This window comes from Trichoderma harzianum (genome assembly GCF_003025095.1).
Source record: "Trichoderma harzianum CBS 226.95 unplaced genomic scaffold M431scaffold_4, whole genome shotgun sequence".
NCBI classification, from domain to species: Eukaryota; Fungi; Ascomycota; class Sordariomycetes; order Hypocreales; family Hypocreaceae; genus Trichoderma; species Trichoderma harzianum.
This window is the reverse complement of record NW_020209252.1, coordinates 1,155,644-1,177,444: the sequence shown is the minus strand read 5'-3', so window position 1 is coordinate 1,177,444 and position 21,801 is coordinate 1,155,644. Positions and strand designations below refer to the sequence as shown.

The following is a 21,801-nucleotide window of genomic DNA, read 5'->3' as shown; positions in this document are numbered from 1 at the left end:
TTACTTTTTTGAAACTATTGTTTATTATTAGGAGCTAGTAATGCTATCCCTATGATTTCTACTTCTTCAAAATTGCCGGCTTTTTGCTCAGGAGCTCGTACGTGTGCGCTGTATTGGCACCAACTTGTGACAATGTGACAAAAGCCTCCGTATCATGATTAGTAGTATAGAGGCCATGTCTTAACATCCAATGTCAGATGAAGAGCAGCTTGCTCCTTTCAGCATTTCGCCTTTCTCTCACTCTCGGATACTTGCCTGTATCACTGTACATGCTCACTCTGCCAGGGCCAAGACGGGCTTGATGAATGAGTGGTGCAGGTCTCAATGTTTCAAATATATTGCACAGGCCACGGCAGTTGCACGGTTCAGGTAGAGTCGAGCATGATGCCAAGTCGTACTACGTGGCAATCCATAGGGAGAGGAGAAGACGAAAAAGCGGGAAGCGTGATACGGAGTTTTCTAGCAGTACTACTAGGTATTCATAGCCACAGACATGGTCGTACAAGGTTGTACGGAGTAGTGGTGACATTCTCTGTTGAGAGGTGAGGTTGAAGCCGACTGTACAAACAACCGTGCACGGCCATTTTGCTCTCATGTAGTATCATTAATTCTTTTTGTGAATTTGAAGGCCCTCCCCTTCCCCCTGCAGGAGGTGGCAATACGGATGCAAGATGCAGAAGTCAGGAGATGAGTGAAAGGATTTGGCCGACTGGTGCTGAGGAGAGCAGTATTCTAGAATAGGTGCTATCATGATGCCTGATTAACTCATCATGGACTGGGAAGAGCCGCAATGGAAGTGAGACTGGCAAGGGGGTGTTGGATTAGATATGGCGATTACTGTAGCAAGTTGAGTGCATGTACATACAGTCATATAACTAAACGGATAAGGGGAGGAATGGATGAACGGGTGCAAGGATGCAATTAATTAAAGATGCATGCAGCTTGTACCGCGCTCCGGCCATTGCTCTTTTTCCTTTGTTTCCTGTTGCCTGCTGTGCCTACTAAAGTACAGTATGCTTCAAGTTTCTTTGTGTCTACTTTTGTACGAAAATAGAAGCAACTGACTGGACAAGGGAACGGATGACAGCGCATGAGCCCAAGCAAGGATTGCAGCAAGGCCCCAGCGAAAAGAGAGCAAGAGATTAAAGATACTCGGTGAACCGACGAGGGTGCAGATTTCCAACTAACCTTATTCTTCCATAAGTTTCAAGATGCAGCCATTTATGCGTTTGGGGGCTTCTCTCTTCTACGAGCAGGCAATCCTTCTATTCTGTTTCCGTGAGATGGGTTTTGGCTGTCAAATTACGGGAGTGCCTACCTAACTCGGCATAGAATGGCAACACTTTCTTGTAAAACAGTTCTAAGCTTACAAGGCCAAGGATTTACAGTAAACGGCGATGCCTTGCGTGTGGTTCGTGCTCAGTGACAGGCGAACGGGATGCAGGGCCCTGCGCATGGGGGACACGTTGGGGATGAGGAAACCGTTAACACGGGAGAGAAAGAGACTGAGACTTATCTTCAGGGACGAGAAAAGGCAGAGAGAACAGCCACGCTGAAGCATTGCGCTTGTCTTTCTGCTGTTTCAGTCTGAGAATAAACTAGTAGAAACTCCATTCCCCCAGCTTTCCTTGTCGGCATCATCGGAAGGGGGTGGCAGTTCGATGACACAGTGTGTATCCTCCCTCGTTCAAATGTCTGTCTTTTTTTCTTTTTCGTTCACGGAGGAAAAGGATCTGGAATGGAGGAGGGGGAGGAGGCTAAGCAAGGGGGTGGAAGAGAGAGCGGCCAGGATATACGTTGACGCGTAGAGTGCAAGAGAAGCTTTTTACTTTTCTTACTTTTCTTCAGAGGACGAAGCCACGGCACTTGGCCGGGTGGATGGTATCGAGAGTCAATGCGCCGCAAGGATATGGTCATTAAGATCAAATAGTAGCACCAGTAGTTTGAGCCAGTAGCAGGCGATAGTTTGCAATGCATTGCTGAACTATACCGACTAGCGTGTTTGAGGTTGATTGCTTGCCAGCTCAGCAGGCTTGACACTAGGAGCTCAGACGTGGTACGATCTTGATCATCGTAAAAGGAAGAATCCAGTCTTGTAGGCAGAAGACGGACGGGAGATAGATGGAGACGATACGAGTGGTACAAGTAAACAACTGAGACATGGAGACGGTCGTGACGGCTGCTTGCGTCATGAGGATGCGATCGACAGCACAAGGCGGGCTAATTCATGCACCTTTTTCAACTTCGTCTTATCCGTCGTCTCCAGCTACCACTTCGGTCCAAGCGGTGCTAATTAATCGCGGTGCCTTTTATCGCGATTCTGTATGAACAAAGAGCCTCGGGATGGATCCAATGCGAGCTCTCGGGATTCTAAATGGCAGCGCCGGCGCTAGTGGTCAATGCAGCGCCGTGATTGGTGCGCGACGCGTCCAAAGTAAACAAGGGTCTGGACGCGTCTTGATTATGACGCGTTTTTTAAGCGACCTCCAACATGCCACCAAAGGGCACGCACTTAAGACTCGACTGCTCACCCAGCAAAGAACAGAATGAGAGTGAGTGCAGAAGTCGGCCCAAGACCCAGACGTCAGTCACACTGTTGGGCTGCAGTGGGACCGGCTTCAAGTCTTGACTCTCAAACGCCCTGGCCCGCCCAATCAGCGACTCGCGCTCGGCATTCTCGCACGCCCCCCCTTCTGTGCTCCCTCTCGAGGACGAGCGAGTGAGTGCTCAGATGTCGCCTTTTCTACTCCGTACGGAGGATACAGGTCGTACTTGGTACGGAGTACTTCACGGGAGGTATTCACATGCCTTGCTGGCTGGGGTATGTGGGCGAATCGCGACCAGGGTTGCGACCGAATTCGCGGAGAGCCTATCGCTGGGTATCACCGAGACCCATCTCCGGCCTCTGTCTTGGGCCGCCCGGATGCTTGAGAGCGGGTTCGCCGCCGAGTTGAAGGGCCAATTGCCCTTGAGAGCAGACATCAGCTGAGAGGGTTGACGCGTTGTTGTCGCTCCGTATTTAGTCGCGTATTACGACGACTTGGTGCCGAATGGTGAGATGGCATCCCGTAGTTTTCTCCGTCTGTTTTGTTTATCTTTAGTATCTGTTTGGAGTGGGTTTGAGAGTTGTCATATGTCCGTTCCGTCGAAAAGGCCGGCCCAGATGAGATAAAAATGGACATGTTGCAAGCATGTATCATTATGCGTGGGGGAGATGCTCATGGAGGGGGGGAAGGGATACGGATTTGGAGGGGTTCGTGGAGGGGGGAACAAGGTAAGCCAAAGCCAAAGCCAAAGGGAAACAAGAGTCAGAAGGGCAGCAGAGACAAGATCCCTGCGAGGGATCAAGACGCAGAAAAAAGGCTGAAGAGGTCCGGTCAGGGAAGAACAGAGTTTGAAACGCAGGCGTCGAGAACACGCGAGTTTTGGAATCGGGGTGCCTGGATTCTAACCTTGTGATCGTGGCAGGAACAGAATGAGACATGACAGATTCCACTTGCACGCACTAGCCAAGAGGACAAGAAACTCTGCCTCTGAGCGAGTACGTAAATGGACGATCCGGGTTAATACTATCCACGGCTAAGTGGCAGTAGTCGAGTGCTGATGGGAGAAGCCAGCTGATGATGACGGATGGTTTGAAGGCTGAGCGCGAACCTTAGTCGAGCCGGGAAAAAAAGACGAGGCGCGATCAAATAGTATCCATAACTACAACGGCTTCTCCGTTCCTCATTCTTCCGGAGAGCATCAATGGGCTTAAAAACACTAGACATAGGGTTACTAAAGTTAGTACATGCTAGGCATTTAGAAGTGGATTGCCATTGATGCCATGGGTGCGCTCAATCGGGGTACCTGGCCCCGAATTGGGGGCGGCAGTCGAGGCATCGCCAGATCTGTCTGTCAAGCATATCGAGCAGAGGATAAGCAACAACATTTTGAATGCGAGATTGGGCTACGAATTGCGGCGCCCAACCCTCGCGCATGCATGCATCATGCAGGCCACTGCCCAGTCAAAGAGCTCCGTCTCTTGTTTACCGCTGCAGCTGATGCGATGATGGACTTGCGCAGGTCGCATGGCAACCGTCAGGTTGCAGATGGGATGGTCGTGATGGCGACGGCGAATCGCAGAGAAGCCTTCAAAAAGGGTGTTGCCGCTACTGCTTCTCGCACTTACATCTACCTACATCTACATCTACATCTGCTGTATGTACACTGCGCATCAATCGCATCATTGCTACCTCCAAATCCCTTATGCCTCGCTCGGTATCTCGCGGCTCATACTACTACTATACTCGCATATACGAAGCCTCGTTCTTGTACCACTCCCTCGGTCCATTACCTTTCCATACCTTGGCATACCCAGCCAGATAATACACCAGACCTCATACACAGCCCTACTATAGATATATACACATACACCTCTATTACCTACCTTACCTACTAAGGTATCAATCTCATGTACGTGCTCGTACTACTGCTGCTGCTAGCATCACCATCCCCCTGGCAAAATATACTATCCAGATGGTGCTACGTGCTGCACAGATACCGGCAGCTGCTCCGTACGGACCTTTTACTCACATGCTCTGGCGCATGTAATGCAGTCCTCACTTACAGGCTCGCTTGCTCCGCTCTCACACAGCCCAGCCCCAGTCGGTTCAAGACAAAAGAGCATCGATCGATCGTCAGGACGCAGAGTCAAAGAGAGAAAAGGGAAAAGACAGAAAGCCGTGCATCTTTGTTGCATTCCCAAAGACACGCCCCCGCCGCCTGTCTCTGTCTCTTTCTCTCCTACAGTACGAGTACAGCAGGCTCCCTTGGCTTGGGTCTTGCTGAGACGCGCGCGAGCCCTCTAAAAGCCCGTTCCGTGCAAAGAAGAGGGGGGGAGGCCACCCTCACATTACTGTACTGTACAGCGCTGTAATACTGTGCTTGTGCTTGCGCTTGCACCTTACATACTCTCACCCTCACCTTCATTCTCGCTCGCACTTCTCACTCCCAGCAGCTTTTATCTCGTTGACAATTTAACCCACCACACCAAAAGACGGGACCGCATTTGCTCGATCCAATCCTGTCCAGCGCTTCCACCCATCCAACAACCATCGCATCGACAAAGTTCTGACGACTGGCTTTGCGACTGGCCACATCTGGCTTGGCCTTGTGCTAGTTGCGGGCTGGAGAAGCAAGATTTCTGCACGCCGCCAGACAATCCCTGCCCCGGTCGCTCGTGTCAGCCTAGACAGCTTGCCATCCAATCCGCATCGCATCCCTGACGCGCTGGGCTTTCTCTGCGTCTCTCGCACTGCCAGGGGCCCTGGTCAGCGATCCACTCGGGCCTGTTCCAAGGATCGAAAGTTTGCCCTTGTGCTTGGATCAAAGCCAGAGGCCATCCACCTTTGTTCGTCCTCCCTTCCGATCATACTGGCATTCCCTATTACAGCGCCCGTCTCCCCTCGTCTTTACTCGTCTTTTTCCATCTCTTCCATCCCACCTCTCTGTCGCGGCTCTACACATTTCCTGCCGCCTTTGCTAACCATTTCTTCCACGCGCAAAAGACACAAACGTGCAACCCGATCCGACGCGACGCTTGTCCTTCTCCCTCCCGCCACTTCACCTTTTCAGCTTAATTGAAGAAATCTTAAAGAGATTCTTCTTCATACAATTCATCTGCGGGTCCGATCGGCTCTCCTATTATCCCATTAACCCAGCCGAGAAAAAAGGACAGAAAAAGTAGTAAAAACCCGGTCAGGGCCGTGACTCCCCCAAGCCTTGTATCTGCCGCCCCACCGCGCCTGCGAGTGACGGTGACCTCAGCGAGGTGAGCACAAAAAAAACCCCCATGCTTGGCTCTTTTTATTCCATTCTTCTCTCTCTCCATTCTCTTTAATTTCCTTCAGCCCTCCCGGAGCTTTGCAATGCTTCCACTCTCAGAACCACGCCGGTGTCGCGTCTTTCCCCTTGCACCCTCGGCTGACTAGCGCGCCCAGAAGCAGAAGCTTTTCACAGCTCTTCACGCACAGCCCGCTCCACAACGCTCAAAGAGCATCACCACACAAAGGCCGAAATGGCCCAGCCGACGCGCTTTTACGGCTCCTCCAGGCCGCTTGAAGTTTTTAATGACGACATGTTTTTCGAGAACGAAGCACCAGCACCCATGACCAGCCACGCACCCATGCCGAATCCATCCAGGCCTATTCGCCGTCCCCTTGGTAATTCAAGCTCAAACGTCATTCTCGAGCCCGCATCATCATCTCACGGCAGCAAATTCTCTCCCTTCAAGAACAAGACACCCAGAGCGCCGCTCAAACCCTCACACGGCCTCAACAAGTTTAACGGCATCTCAATGGCGCCTCCCACCGACAAGGCCCCGGTGACGGATTCGCTGCAAAAGAAGCCGCAGCTCTCCAACTTCAAGACAGGCCTACAGAAGCCACCGCTCACGGATCCCAACGCCTTCGGCAAGGAAAATGTTCACCCACAGATCTTCCCGGCACCTCCGGCTATTAATATCTCAGTGGAGCAGTACTACCAGGATCCAAGTGGGAGGAAGGGACTGATGGAGGCGGCACCAATCAAGGAGGCTCGAGTCAACAAGAAATCCAAGGCCGAGGAGCAATCACTACCACCGCACGATTCGTTCCCACCCATCACCGACGATGGTACAAAACCACCTCACAGCTACGCACAACTCATTGGAATGGCCATTCTACGGTCCTCAAAGCGTCGTCTCACCCTTGCTCAGATTTACAAGTGGATCAGCGACAACTATTCCTTCTACAACCCCAACGACGCAGGATGGCAAAACAGCATTCGACATAACCTGAGCTTGCACAAGAACTTTATCAAGATCGAACGACCAAAGGACGACCCCGGCAAGGGAAACTACTGGGGTATTGAGCCCGGCACCGAGTTCCAGTTCCTCAAGGAGAAGCCAACACGCAAATCGGTCCCAACTGCAGAGAACCTCCCCGTCATGTCAACTCGTCTAGAGCCCTCTCGACCAACGCCAGCACTGATGCCCGAGCCTTCACTGCCACCCCCGGCTCCTATGCATCATCACCAGCCGCAGCACGCGAACAGCCTCCCCCCTCTTCCGACTTCTCAGGCGACCTTGTCCATGCCCTTGGAGCCTTCCTCAGATGCCACCATCCTCGTGTCTGACAATGCGCCTGCTGAGGACCTGGTGGAAAAGGGTCTTGACAACGAATTGCCATTGGAATCGTCCTTCTTCTCGCCTCTACCTGCAGCTTTACACTCAACTCCACCTGTACCTCGACCAGAGCGACGAAATGGCACACCACCTCCTATGAGCCGCAATCCTGCCTCGTCTGTGACTAGGACTCACAAGCGCAAGTTCGCTTCCATGGATGACAGCGGCTACATCTCCTCTCTCGAGTCATCTGCCATGCGCCCGAACGCAACCAGGTCAGCTTTCTTCACATCTGAGGCTGACCGGCACCGAATCAAGCGCGGCCGCGCCGAGGAGGAGATTGCACGGCTCAGGGGATCTTCTCCTTTTAGCCCGACTAAGAGCCGTTCATTTTCCAACTATGGACTCAATTCATCGTCTCCTTTCCGACAGTCCCACGACAACCAGATGCCACCTCCTCTCACTCCCATCGTTAAGAAGGCCAAGGCCATCGTGCAGCCGCCACCCTCAGTTTCTCCCAACACGAATCTACGCATCCACCGCGCCAAGGTCCGCCACTTGCTGCAATCTCCCCTGCGACGAGTAGCCAACCTTTCCAATGATGACAGCCTGCCGTGGAGTCCTGCCTTCCGCCTTGATGATAACCTCTTCAGCTTTGACACCCCCAACGCCAGCCATATTCCCGACTTTGACATCTTCCAAGATCTACCGGTGGATGATGAGAATGTTTTCGATAGCATCGGCTGTGCAGATGCTGGCTCACCCATCAAGCGCTCTGTCAAGCGCGCTCGCCTAGATCGATCTATTTCCTCATCAGCCATTGGAGACTTGTCAGCTTCCAAGAAGATTGTCTCATCGGCGCCTTTGCTCAAGGCCCCTGATACACCTTCACAGTTTCTGGAAACGCCAAGCAAAGCCTTTGAGGGCCTCGGCTCCCCGTCCAAGCTCTTTCAAGGATCGCCCATCAGGGGTGCATCCCCGAGCAAGTTTGTCTCCTTAATAGAGCTTCCAGGAGACGGGGACTGGCCATCTCTCCACATCGACCCCAACGACTTTGCTTCAGGGGCTGGTGTGGATGGCTCAGACTTTACCGGCCTTGATATCCTTCAGGGGTTCGAGAAGATCGGATCTGGCTCACAGCCCTCTAGAGGCCTGAAACAGAGCGGGAAACCTACTTTGGGTCGAAGCTTTTCAACCACCTTTTAGAAGACGTTGCTTGCGAAAGGCAAATGATGACGATCACTTTTTTATGACATTGATGAAGACAGGAGGAAAGATAGAGCCCAATGAAGAACAGATCAAGGGTTGCTTTCCTTTTCGAATGTCCAGCACTTTATACACCACGACCAAAGCTTCCTTCACACGACTCACACGACGATTACTGGCATTTGACGTTACGCGATTCTAGACTGCGATGGGGTTCGCAGTTCTACGTGCAAGCCCAACTTCTCCCCTTGGGCCTCACGGCTTGTTCCCTAATGGGTAATGATGATTCTGAGTACATAGTATAACTTTTTTTTTACCTTTGTTTTTGCGGCATTGGAATACGACCACGGTCGATTCCGGGAAATGGGATAGCTTGGCTTAGCTGGTATGGCCTGGGCCTAGGCTTGGACTTGGACTTGGCTTTATTGCAAGGGATTGATGGTTTTTTTTTTTTCTTCTTTTTCTTTTTATCCCTCTTGATTGGTTCTCTTATTCTTTTGCTATTGAGTGTGTATTCACTTCTTTACCGGACTATGGGTTGGATGCATGGAGTCTGGATTCACAAACATGCGCATACGCGCGTGTGTACCTAGGGAACTGGTATTAAAGGGGTTTGTGAGAGACTTGGCTTGGCTCATGTTTGAATTTTATTTCCTTGTTGGGCTTTTTCTTCTTCTACTAAGGGATTGGGAACGGATTCGCTTTTGGGATTATTCCCCTGTCGGATAGGCTTGGGTGTTTTGCTCTTTATGTGTGCTGTAGGTTCTCTAGTTGTACCTTTTTTTTCAAAAGGCGATTGACTTTTTTTTTTTTTTTTTGATATCAAGTTCAATTGACTGCTTGCTTTCAAGATTCGATGTATTGTTTGCACCAGTGCCGTGTCTGTATCTATTTGCTTGATAGCTACTAACCAGCGTAAGATGTGTGGCTCAGGCCGTGCCTAACACGCATCATTAAGCCTGGTTCACTCATGTGTTCCCCCCCTTCGCCCCCAGCCTGCTCCATATAACATTGCACATGACTGTGTGCATGTGTGTCGTGTGAACTCGGGGGGTATCTACCTTTGGATCGTTCGTTACATTAAGCTTGTTGAAAAGAAAAAATGTCTTGTCTCTCTCATGCCGATACCCAAAACGCCTCGTGTAGAGCTCATATATACAGTTGCCTACATCGAAAAAAATTCCCAACTGGGCGCAGACGCAGCCCTTGCTTCCCTCCCATGAAATCAAAAAAATAAATCTATCAGTCGACCCTTTTATTTGTCATTGTTGCTCGTTTGTCGTAGAAACCGGGTGTTAAAAGTAAAGAAAGATGTGTGAAGAAGTCAATCTTCAGAGTTTGGCATTTAAAGAAAGTTGTGTGGTCCAGTTTCGTGTTAGGTCTAGTAGATGCGTATGCGAGACGCCCAGCTGGTCTCCTTGGACTCGAGGTTAATCTTATAGGGGAAAGGGTTGCCGCCCTGGGTGGTGATCGGGGGGATGTGGTCTTTGTGGGTGTTGACAAAGGTGACGATTTTCATGGCCGTGGCGAAGAGAGTTTGCTCCATAGCTCTGCGGACTTTGGCTCGTTCTACGTTTTTCGGGTTCTGTCTTAGTATGGGAGAGCTCGGGGAAAGTTGGGCGTTCGAGCTATATGCAGCAGTAAACATACCGTTTTCCGTTCTCGGTTCAGCGACAGTGACTTTGATTGTCCATGTTTCCCAGCAGACTTCCTCGTCTGCGCGGCCAAACGGCCAGGCCTTCTTGCGTTTTCGCTCGAAGAACTGGACGGTAATCTGGCCCCGTCCTCCGCTACCGCCGTCTCCCATCCCAGGGCCGCTCATTCTGTCTCCCTTGACCGGTGCGCCTCCGGCCTGGCCACCTGAATTGGATAGTCGTTCGGCATCGAGCTGGCGCTCGAGCGCATAGGCGCGCTGCTCGATCAGCGTCTCCAGCTCATCGTCGTTGACGAAGGGAAGAGTGACATCCAAGACCTCGTGCGTTCGGGGGGCGAGAGAAGGGAAGAATCGGTTAAAGAAAATTGTGTGCAATATGCCTGTGTTGCTCGCTGTGTTAGCTGAAAGAGACTTGTTGATGCGACGACGACGGGGCGCTTGTCGCATAGGGCTGACGAGGCCAATCAAGTACCTTTAACCACGTCGCGAACAGATCGAGGATCCGTAAAAACGTCGAGTATGAATTCCGGGGGTTTTTGCTGATCCATTTCTTCTTTCCAGGGGAGCAAGGTAGCCGTGGCTGGTAAAAGGAGGGTCGGAAAGGGAAAGCAGCGAGGAAGAAAATTTTGCCTCTTTCGCTTCAGACTTGGACTCTCTCTCTCTCTCTGCGATCAATTATCGATGTCACCGCCAGTGGGAAGCGCTGAAATCGAAGAAGAAGAAATGGATTGGGCCAGTGTTATCTCGACTGCTGGGCGAATCGGCGCATTGCTGGATGTTTTTAAACACGAGCCACGGTCAAGAGGTGAGTCGTCAGCAGGAGAGGGAGTCACCAGACCAAGATGTCGAGGCTTGACTAGCAGTGCTACCGTCTACCCAGTGACAGGAGGTTGGAGTTTGCGACAGCCACAGCGCCTAGACGCGGAAAGCAAAGGAGGTGCCGAATTCGCTGCGGGCGATTGCAGGGAGCAATCCAAGGAGGAGGCGAAAAATAAAGAAAAATGCAGCGAGATGAGAATAAAATAAAATTATGCCCTGTGGTATGCAAGCAGACAATTGAAGCGAGGGGGTGGGGGAGTGAGAGAGCTGGAGAGGGGCAAAAAAAAAATTAAACATCCTTGGAGGAATGATGCTTGTCCGGGTGGTTTTCTTTTTGGCTGGTGCAGGTATTATTTGCCGGCCGGTGACTGGCTGGGTGCAGTGCAGCCTGGCAAGCCTGGCCTGGCATGCCACTAAACTTGCTTGCGCTGCACTGACGGACAGCAGCTGAAGGTGCACTGCCTGGTGCCAATTCAGCTCTAGTGGCACCAGTTGTGGCGTGGGGATCGATCGGGAAATGCGACAGTCACGTCACTGGAACTCGACTGTCGTAGTGACATTCGAGCTCAGCCCAGCCCAGCCCAAATCTCTGCTGGCTACTACGACTACGAGTACAGAGTACATACCTGCGATAAGAGATAATCTTGAATGTTTCAACGTTGACCGAGGAAGGAGGATGAGATGGCTACCAGTATTGTACAGCAGGTAGATGACCCCGAATATTGTTTGCCTTGAAACCATTCAGGGTAGTACATCCTTTCTATCAGTTGATCATTACATAGTACTTGCATCGTGAGCATTATCCTAGGCGACACCCTTTTGTGGAATCCCTACCTCCAAACCTTTTCTCAACATACGACTTCCACTTCCGGGTAAGACGGGAGCTTTAAGAAGATCCGCGAGGAAATAAGCATCTCTGTCTAGATGGGTATTGTTCCGATGGGTGTGTTTCTTCCTGCATGAAGCCCACCAGCTGTGAAGTCATTGCAGTAATCAATCAATATCTGAGAATAACACATGCAACTAGAGCATCATATTAGTGCGTGCATACACCCAGCAGGCCCCCGGAATACTAATCGGCGGGCCTGCCTTACAGCACGGGTCCCGAGCGATACTTGCCCAGTACCCGTATCTACAGCCCTACTAGCGCTGTCTGCCGCGAGTGCACCCGTACCTGCCGCGTACTCCTTGCTCGTGCCATTGACCCCTTGCCGAAGACGCCAATTAGAGACCCCGGTGCCCCGTGGCGCTGAGCAGAACCGAGGCACGCTGCAAACATTGAACCAAACACAGTTGAGCTCCAATCTCAACCACCATCGCGACTTTCCATTGCAACGGCCCTGCAGTCTCTGTGCGACGTGTCCCGTCTGCTGTGCCTGCTATTTAAAGTTTGCGTCTCTCCCCGAACCCACAGGAACCCGAGATATTTCGTTCATGTCGCCGAATTGCTGATCCATGACCCTCTGATTCGATTCGACCCGACCCGATCTGACCTGTGCAGCGCTGCCCAACATGTTTTCTTCAACCCGGCGCTGGCTGCATCGGAACCGGACGCCAATTGCCATCGGCGTTGGAGTCGTCGGTGCTGGCTATGCCGTGACGCAGTATGTGCTGTCCAAGATTAACGATGCGCGCGAGCGCATGAGCAGCGACCGAATCGCCAAGGAGAAGTAAGTTGTGGCTGTCTTACCATGTTTATCTCTCTCTCTCTCTTCGTTGCCAACCAAGTCGGGCTACTCTAGTCTTCGCCGTCGATTCGAGCAGAACCAGGAAGACTGCACGTTTACCGTCCTGGCTCTCCTGCCTACCGCCACCGGCAACGTCATCACGGCCCTCAACACGGAGCGCATCACCTACGAGATCCAGCAGATCAAGAGCTCGGCAAGGAGCCTCAAGGGCATTCAGACGACTAGCCCGCCCAGTATTGCCGATACCACCCTCACCGAAGATGATAGCAAGAGCACCATCAGTGTGCCTGTTGACATCGGCATGCCCTTCACCACAGATGGTTCCCAATCGGAGCTCGCTCCTCCAAGACCACGAAAGACCAAAAGGCAGCTGTGGGATGACCTCACCATCAGCGGTACGCGCCACTTGCTCATTTATCCATACTGACGCATGTGAGAATAAGAAGAAATACTGACAATATCTGGTTAATGCAGCCATTACGAGATCATTCACGCTCATCTACACACTCGCCCTCCTTACCATGCTCACCAGAGTCCAGCTAAACCTGCTGGGTCGACGCAGCTATTTATCCAGCGTTGTTGCTCTCGCCACTGGCAGCCAACAGGCCACCATCAACCTTGAGAACAATGACGATGATAACCCCAACCAGACATACGGCAGCGACTTCGACACGAACCGCAAGTACCTGACCTTTAGCTGGTGGTTGCTAAATAAGGGGTGGATTGAAGTCATGCAACGTGTAGAGAGCTCTGTACGAACCGTCTTTGGCAGCCTCAGCCCCCGCGATCTTGTCACCTTTGATCGCGTCTCTCAGTTGACCGCAGAGGTCAGAAAGCTCATTGAAGGATCCTCCAACGAACGCAAGGGATCTGATTGGCTGGCCTTCCTATTGCCCCCGAAAGATAAGGAAGACGAGGTCATCCGTGAGTCTGGCATCTTGGACGACGCGGGTATGGGCCCTCAGGACGGCGCCCAGGTTTCGCCCGCTGCACTGAGGCGGCTGCTCGATGAGACGGCTGACCTGATCGAATCACCGGCCTTTTCACACGTTCTGACCCTGATTCTCGACTCTGGATTCTCGTTGCTAGTGGATAAGAAGCTGGCTACCGAGGCTTTTGAGTTTTCTCTGGACGATGCCCCCACAGCAGTGGCAACGACGGCCAGCCTCAAGCGCACCAGGGCCATTCTCCTACCCAAGATTCTCTCTGTATTGACACGACAGGCTCATGTCATTGGCAACGGCATGCCAAATGAGTATCTCCAAGAAATGGAGACGGTGCGCGATCTAGAGGCCTTCTCTGCAGTTGTATACTCCAGCAACTGGGAGAATGAAATGAAGGAAGATGGGCTCATGGAGAGTGCCGTTTACCTCAAGTCTGAAGACACCCAGTCTCAGTCAACTCAGGTCGAGAGCAGCGTCGTCATTGTTGAGCCCCAGGCTACTGCTGACCTTGAAGGCGCATGGGCAAGGGCAGCGGACAAGAGAGCTTGAGGGAGAATAGGAAACGGTACCAACAATGCGCATACTTGTATAGTAAAGAGTAAAGATTTGATGCATTCTACAGGTTTGGTAATCATTTTGGTTGCAAGGGGCGGGACGGATGACTACAAAGATTTAATGGTTTTGTTTCTTGCTTTATCTTTCTTCCCTGTTTTGGTATTATATTGGTGTTGGCAAACTTAGCAGACGGCATATAACGATATATCCCACGTTGTCCCCGGCGCTCAGAGATTGGCGCTTGGTCTCTTCTAAAGATGAGTAGTATCTCTTTTGCGCGCCTGTGCCCCAGATTCTACGGCTCCAACCACAGACAGGTTTGTCTGGGTGCCACAACCCGCGGATTCTCCAATGCTACCCAAAGAGAGCTTCCTGAATCGTCCATCCCCACAAACGCCTCGTCGCTTACACCTCTCCTCTCTTTCAGGTACAGGTATTTTGACCAGAGGCGGCCAGATTCCGTAGTGCCCCAGCTACGAGCTAGGGAAGTGTGGCGGATCAGCGCCTGAAAGCTCTCATTTCGTGAGCATTAGAGAGGTCGCCATCGTCGTTACTGCTTGTAGTCTCCGCACTTTAAATGTTTCGTTCCACCTGTGAAGCTTTACAGTATGCCGTGTGCTCACATCATGCCCCTTATGAACTGGTCCAGGCCAAGTTCAAAAAGCTCGTTATTGACACCCGCACCCCCCTTGTGCTCGACTGGTGCAAGAGGGTTCTTGACGACTGTCACAACCAAACATATTAGCCATTAGTTTGCAATAAAAGGGCGCCATCCATAAAGAAACCGCAAATACATACCATATTCCACCCATAGATTGATGTAAATCTGATGCAGCACATTCCGCATGCTGGCCGAGCCCGTGTCCGTAAGCATGACGAAGCGAAGGTTTGCGGGCGTCTCGTAGAAATGCAGCTTGTACTGCCCCGTGCGGTAGCTGATGAAGGCGTCGTCGTCGCCGCCGAGCTTGCGGACCATGTTGCGGAGGGAGAAGACGGTTCCGAAGACGAGCTTGGCGTCGTCCGAGGAGGCGGACAGGACGGGCGCGGCTCCGGGGCCCTCGGCCGCCATCCACGACTTGACGTAGACGCATTCGGCTGGAAGATTGGACGATTAGAATCGGGTGAATGTGAAGAAGGATGTTGCAGCTGGAGAGGTTGAGAGACGTACTGTGGCGGTCGAAGATATAGAAGGAGTAGACAACCATGTTGAGCAGCTTGTCGCGCGGAATATGTTATGATTCTGGTTTGTTTTATTGGGTTTCGTAAGGGGGGCGATGTCGGCGACTCAAGAGCAGAGGTTAGACACTAGACGCGCCAGATCAATGGCCGGGCACGGAAGATAGATGCTGTCGTATCGTCTCGCAGGACGAACGAGCTCCGTCGAGAAGTGGCGGCTTTGGTGTTGGAGTGTCGTCGTTCCAGGGTCCAAGGGGGGGCAGCTGGCCTCGGTTATCTAATCCACTGGCAGCTACAGTTGAGTGGGAGAGCTCAGTAAAGATGGCGGGGTGTCCACTGCTGGAGTCCACTATGGATGCCTGTAGCGATCAAGGCCTAACATGATTGAGGAAAAGCTGGTGCCTATTCGTGAAGCTTTACTACATGATACTTCTCCATCGTCTATACAGTACATCATAAAATAGAATTTAGTCTCGTTGGGTCAAACTCAGAGGCATGTTGGACAAGTCATAGATTGGTGAGGCTGATATAACCATGTTATTATACCTGTCTGTCACTCACTGGCTTATACCAACTTAGCCAACCACCTCGTGTCTTCCCGGTCGCTGTAAACTCAGTACCAGACATGACAGCTCATTCATCAAGTAACTTGAATGTAAATCCTGATATAGATATTGCAACTACATAACTCTCAAGAATGGATAATAACGCGTATTGCCTTATGATAAGCAGTGACAGGCTATTATTAGTGCTGCGGGCTGATTTTCGACATGTGCGCTACCAATCGAGTGCTAGCATTTGACGCCCCCGCTTAACAGAGGATGCAAATGCAGCCATCATTCTTCTACCCCTCCAATGGGTGGGCTGGCTCGACTTCAGCCTCACCACATATTTAACAGCCCTGGCGCGCGAACTGCTTGCCGTGCTTTTGACGTGGCGCAAGGCATGCAGTGGGGAGGCCGAGAGTATTTGCCGGCTCCTCAACCTCACTACGACTTTTGTCGCCAGATCTGCATCTTAGATCTGTGAACTTCCTCTTGTTGACACCCAGTTGCGCATTCTATCGCCATAATGGAGACGCCTCCACAGTCACCCGGTTACGGCGTCAAGAGCGTCAAATCGGCGCCTCCGATCGGGCTTCAGTCGCCCAGACTCACCGTCAACGATCGCGACGATGTACCGGAAGATCGGCCCTCTCTGGCATCTGCCGTGTAAGTAAACTATCAAGCTTCGAGGAGGATGACCTGAGCCTCATCGTCGCTGTGTGGTTTGTCGCGAGTGCTGATATCTTCTTCGCATGCTCTAGCACTGAACCCGTTCGTCTTCATGGCTTCGCAAGTCCAATAAGACAACATAAACGCACTCCGAGTGCACATCGTGAGATCAAAGTAATTATTCTCTGTTCATCAGTTGATTGATCTGTAAAAGTAAACTAATTTCTCAAAACAGGAAACTCTGGACGCCCGTGTCGAGTTCTCCAATGATGAAACCGATGGTCGAACTCACCATAGAATAAACCAATATGTGATACAAGAGGAAATCGGGCGAGGCTCTTACGGCGCTGTTCACCTGGCGACAGATCAGTTTGGGAATGAGTTTGTGAGTCTCACCCTTTTAAACTTCTTAGGCCCCCTCTCTTGCTTATAATGAGTCTGTAGGCTGTCAAAGAGTTCTCCAAAGTCCGCCTACGAAGACGCGCACAGTCCATGGCCATGCGTCAAGGCCCTGGCGGATCAGCACGACGTATGCCTGGTAGGGGAGGCATCATGCCTTCCCAGCTCATGGGGTTGAGAGACAGTGAAAAGAACGATGCACTATTCTACATCCGAGAGGAGATTGCAATTATGAAGAAACTCAATCACCCAAACTTGGCCCAGCTTATCGAGGTACTCGATGATCCGGATGAAGACTCTCTATACATCGTCATGGAGATGTGCAAGAAGGGGGTCATTATGAAGGTCGGCTTAGGCGAACAGGCAGAGCCATATCCTGACGAGGAGTGCAGATTTTGGTTCCGAGATTTGATATTAGGGATTGAGTACCGTAAGTCAAGCACACGGTTTCAGTTCCTTCTTGAATTGTAGCGACTATAGCTAACGTTTTCACAGTGCATGCCCAAGGCGTCATTCACCGTGATATTAAACCTGACAACCTCCTGCTGTCAGAAGATGATGTCCTTAAAGTTGTTGACTTTGGAGTCTCGGAAATGTTTGAGAAGCCAACCAACATGAGAACAGCCAAGTCTGCTGGATCGCCTGCCTTTTTGCCTCCTGAATTGTGTAGCAAGCATGACAAGGTTTCCGGAACGGCTGCAGACATCTGGTCCATGGGCGTCACTCTTTACTGTCTCAAGTACGGCAGAATCCCTTTCAACAAGGAGGCCATGCTTGAGATTTACGAAGCCATCAAGACCGAGGAGCCAGAACTACCAAAAGATGAGTCTCCGTCCTTTGTCGACCTGATGGGCAGGCTACTGGACAAGAACCCGGAAACACGAATCACCATGCCAGAGCTTCGAGTAAGTAGCAATGCTCTCAGAATCAACCAGGCACAATCTAAATGCTTACTTTTTCACAGGAACATCCCTGGGTGACCAAGGAGGGGACCGACCCATTGCTTTCAACTGAAGAAAACTGTGCAAACCCCGTAGAGCCACCGAACGAGCTGGAGCTTAGCCGTGCCTTTACAAGAAAGATGAACCATCTTCTCTGTGTAATGAAGGCCATTCATCGGTTCAGGTGTTCCCTAATAGCTAGCAGACGCAAGAAAGGCATTTCCCCGCCTACAGGCGAACAAGGGTGGCGCAAACCAACGGAAACTACCAACACCAACACATCAGTTGCCGACATTGCGGCACTCATCACACAACAAAAGACTATTCTTGCGTCCGAAGCCGGAGAGGGAAAGGTCCAAGAACAGGAAACCGCCACTAGCGAACAAGAGCCACCATTCTTGGGCATCGGCACGGGTGCAAGGGATGCCTTTTCCATGGATGAGAAGACACCCGATGTTGTGTCTGACTCGCCTACTGCAGTCGACTTCAACGTGTACGACCGAGCCTATGAAGAAGCAATCAAGGAGCGCATGAAACCGAACCAACCAAGCAATCCCATCCTGTATCTGACGAAGCACATCAAGGAGAAGGACTATTTTAAGAAACTGGAAAACTTGGTGGATGAGGCTGCCGTCTCACCATCCCCTATGAAGACTGCCAAAGAGAATTCCAAGCAGCTTCTAGACCCTCTCCCTCTCCATCCAGGAAATAGATTGGCCGATCTCGTGTCCAAAGTCTCTAAAGTCAAAGTCTCAGATGCGCCCGAGAATATCAGCAAGACAAGAGACCAAAATTAGGCCTTTGCCGAGTCTCAAAACTAGCGCGTCCATCTCAACTCGACTTTGTCGTGCCAAGTGGCCGGATTGTGAGCACTTACAAGAAATCATCTCGGCACAATTGAGACACATCAGATACGAAGCATCATTGACAAACCCCCCTCCGGCGGATAGACTCCTTATCGAAGTGTGTACAAGTATACTTTTGCCAACGAAGCAGCGTTTAAAGGGGCGTCCAACAGAAAGTCTTGAAACGGGCTCGTGTGCAGCCATCTCCAATCGGATACTACGCTCCTACAGTACGCTACTCGGGATACATTATCATGATGTAGGCTGAGACTATCATTTCCATTAATTGTGTGGAGAAGCAATCTCCGGCGCGACAGTGAGAATTGCGCTCACCGCTCCAAGAAGGCAACAAGATTGGTGAGCTAAGAGACGTAGGGGGAACACGACGTTAGTGATTTCTAGAACGGTCGGTGAGACCGTTACTGCATTACCACGGCAGTGACGATTACGGATGGTGGTGTGAAGGGGGATAGGAAAAAAAGACAAGGCGAATGAATGAAGCCCGGCCCATGTCAACCGGCACGATGTACATGTACAGTACAGTACGGAGGAGATTAGGGAGGCGCCACGCGCAAAGAGGAGCATGGAATGTTTAAATCAGAGCAAAAGAAAGATACCGCTTTCCGACGCTGGGGGGAAGCCCATATCCTTTCTCAGTGTCAGCTGTATGTCAACCAACCCTTGCGGCTCGGGTAGGCAGCACATGCCAGGGAGCTGCTCAATCTAGAAGAAAATGTCTCACGATGTGATCTGAGATGCATCCTGCCAATAATCCAGTTTGTTGGCTGGCGAGGCTTTCGAGGCGCGTTATCACCCACGCAGACCCCTGACACAAAATGTCCCTACCCGCGTTCCGTGCCTGGTCTGGGCGGGGGGTTCAAAAGCTTGGGCCATGTGGCAGACGAACGAACGAGACAAGAGCATGAGCATGCGGATTTCTGAGAGGCTGTCGAGAGGTATGCCCGGAGATGCCACTGCACGACGCACAGGCTGAAGTCTAGAACCAATGGATAAGAAATGCGCGCGCAATTCATCGCCCAGGAACGATGTAGCTTCTGAGGCCGCATGCCCAGTGACGATAGCCGGCAGCACCAAGACGCGACGTGTCGGCTATCAGGGCCAAGAATCGGTGTCTAAGTCTACATGCCGGGGGGGTTTCCTTCGAAGCTATGTATGTATGGTCAGTGATCCCATGGGCGGCTATACTTGCGTCAAAGGAACCCCTCCCCAGGCTGAAGTTCCCAACAGGAAGGGAACCCGGGGATGCTGGTCTGCGTTATCCGAGCACAAACAACAGGCGAGCGACGAACGGGAGGGAGCCACTGAGATGTGAGGAGGACGGCACGAGCGTTGACAAAGCCGGAAAATTGAAATTGAAAAGAGGCATTTGATAGAGAGGATCGGAGAGGGACGGGGATGCAGGAATCAGGGAAAGGGGGGAAGGGCAACAAGAACTTTGATGACAGGTCCCTTTGTTGTTCGTCGTTGTTTTGTGCTCAGTATGTAGACCCTAGATTGTGACATCAGGAGAGGAGACCCGGAAAAGCACGCAGATCGACAAAACGGAGGAGCTGGGCAAGCTCAGCATCGTCTCACTCGCGCCGCTTAGATCCGCAGTTCCACGGTACGGTACGGTGGCGGGCATGATACACCCCCGGCACTTCCCACGTCTGAGTAAGTCTGTACATACAGGTAGCATGCGAGTGGCGGTCGGGGTATTACATGGTGAGAGTGGAGAGACGAGAAGAGACGAGAAGAGGAGAGAAAAGGACGGAATAAAGCTCAGGGGATTGATTGGAGTTGCTTACAAAAGGGCCAGAGTGAGATTCTATGTAGGTACGAAGTAATAGTACAAGACCAGGAATTATGAAGCAATAGGGCGGACGGAGTAGCGGAGTAGTTGTAGTTGGTAATAACCTTGTGTGAAAGGGAAATGTAACTTGAATAAGAATAGGCTCTTTTTTTTTTTCTTTTTTTTTTTCTTTTTCTTCCTTTTGACCTTGGTCCGCACGATACGGGATCCGAGGCTATGGGCATAAGATGGGGGGGATGATTGAGCCGAAGGCTATCTGACCTATGAGATCATAACAGCGACGCTTTGAGCAACAGGCCTGGGGTGAGTGGATATCTCTCCGTTGGGCTCTGAATATACTGGGGACTTGCTCTGTATGTGCTTTGTACGTCTAAGATTCATCCGTAGAGCAGTTCTATCATATGTACTCGTAGCTTGTTCATCTCAACGGGATGGAAAAATAAAGTAAAAATGCTCTGATGTTTCTGGGCGTCAAAGTATCAACCCGTCCCCCCCTCTTCGGCATCTGGCTCAAACTCGGGGATGCGCCAAGCGGGAAATACGTGTGTGGACGGAGTCTCAAAACCAATACTATATGTGAAATGACGTTCATGGGCGAGGGGCGGCTCTGGGCTAGGGTTGTTTTCGTACATACGTGTACGCATGCACGTACCTGTATGTGCAGTGCAGTGGTCAAGTGAGGCATAGTTGGAGGCCGCCTGAGTGGGATAGAAGGCAACGAAAGAGGAGGAGGGATGAGAATGGGCCAGAATCGGAGGGTTGGCGATAAAGGTTTTAGGATGCAGGGATAGCGTTGTTTCTGTTTTTCCGCTTTGTCATTTTTTGTTGCTGCTTTGCATTGCTTGGTGTTTCTTTGCATGGGGGAGGGGGATATGCATGTGCTGTCCAACACGGAAAGGATGCGGTGCACGAGTATAGGATGATTGATAGTCGGCTCTATTATTTCTTCTATTTGGGGTCATGCATGTAACAATCCATGAAGGGAAAATGGGAGATTTACACTCGCATGTAGACTATGTACTGCACCGAGTTTAGCGAGAGAGAAAGAGGAGGGGGAAAGGTGACAGGGTGAGCAGGAGCTCATGCGAGTAAGAAGTGAGGATGAGAGGCGAGCGTGTTAAACTTTGGGGTTTGTGCGACTCAAGCAAAGAGGGGACGGACGATTGTCGCTGCAGGCGTTATATTGTGGCTAAATCAGGAGCACTACCCTATTAATTAAATGATTGATTGATTAATCATTTAATTAATCTACGCTGGATAATTCGGGGGCATGGCAATGAGCGCGTATGTGCTTCCGAGGCGATAACTCGGGGCTTCTGTAAATTGCATACCGCTTCGTGATGCCGGTTTTGCATGTTAGTCTAGCTACAGTACGAAGTATGTTGCTACGACTCAATTCGATT

The 21,801-nt window shown here is 51.2% G+C and overlaps 6 protein-coding genes across 6 annotated transcripts; 4 read left to right on the top strand and 2 right to left on the bottom strand.

The window, feature by feature from the left end:
- Positions 1-3,643: 3,643 nt before the first annotated feature.
- Positions 3,644-4,504, top strand: M431DRAFT_382725 (hypothetical protein). The gene has a single exon (XM_024914724.1). The coding sequence runs from the start codon at positions 3,827-3,829 to the stop codon at positions 4,439-4,441; it is 615 nt and encodes a 204-aa protein (XP_024776295.1). The 5' UTR covers positions 3,644-3,826; the 3' UTR covers positions 4,442-4,504.
- A 1,644-nt stretch (positions 4,505-6,148) lies between these two features.
- On the top strand, positions 6,149-8,350 carry M431DRAFT_80399 (hypothetical protein; the record flags this gene model as incomplete). Its single annotated transcript, XM_024922938.1, has 1 exon — positions 6,149-8,350. The coding sequence occupies one exon, from the start codon at positions 6,149-6,151 to the stop codon at positions 8,348-8,350; it is 2,202 nt and encodes a 733-aa protein (XP_024776294.1).
- A 1,381-nt stretch (positions 8,351-9,731) lies between these two features.
- On the bottom strand, positions 9,732-10,552 carry M431DRAFT_493089 (hypothetical protein; the record flags this gene model as incomplete). Its single annotated transcript, XM_024917072.1, has 3 exons — positions 9,732-9,919; positions 10,001-10,384; positions 10,477-10,552. The coding sequence occupies 3 exons, from the start codon at positions 10,550-10,552 to the stop codon at positions 9,732-9,734; spliced, it is 648 nt and encodes a 215-aa protein (XP_024776293.1).
- Positions 10,553-12,335: 1,783 nt separating this feature from the next.
- Positions 12,336-14,004, top strand: M431DRAFT_480270 (hypothetical protein; the record flags this gene model as incomplete). The annotated part of the gene is made up of 3 exons (XM_024915849.1): positions 12,336-12,493; positions 12,566-12,906; positions 12,986-14,004. 3 exons carry the CDS (start codon positions 12,336-12,338, stop codon positions 14,002-14,004), a joined length of 1,518 nt encoding a protein of 505 aa, XP_024776292.1.
- Positions 14,005-14,629: 625 nt separating this feature from the next.
- On the bottom strand, positions 14,630-15,215 carry M431DRAFT_493087 (hypothetical protein; the record flags this gene model as incomplete). Its single annotated transcript, XM_024917071.1, has 3 exons — positions 14,630-14,733; positions 14,809-15,105; positions 15,179-15,215. 3 exons carry the CDS (start codon positions 15,213-15,215, stop codon positions 14,630-14,632), a joined length of 438 nt encoding a protein of 145 aa, XP_024776291.1.
- A 1,042-nt stretch (positions 15,216-16,257) lies between these two features.
- M431DRAFT_493086 (hypothetical protein) lies at positions 16,258-18,537 on the top strand (the record flags this gene model as incomplete). The annotated part of the gene is made up of 6 exons (XM_024917070.1): positions 16,258-16,397; positions 16,493-16,574; positions 16,636-16,785; positions 16,845-17,229; positions 17,295-17,704; positions 17,764-18,537. The coding sequence occupies 6 exons, from the start codon at positions 16,258-16,260 to the stop codon at positions 18,535-18,537; spliced, it is 1,941 nt and encodes a 646-aa protein (XP_024776290.1).
- Between the last annotated feature and the right edge of the window lie 3,264 nt (positions 18,538-21,801).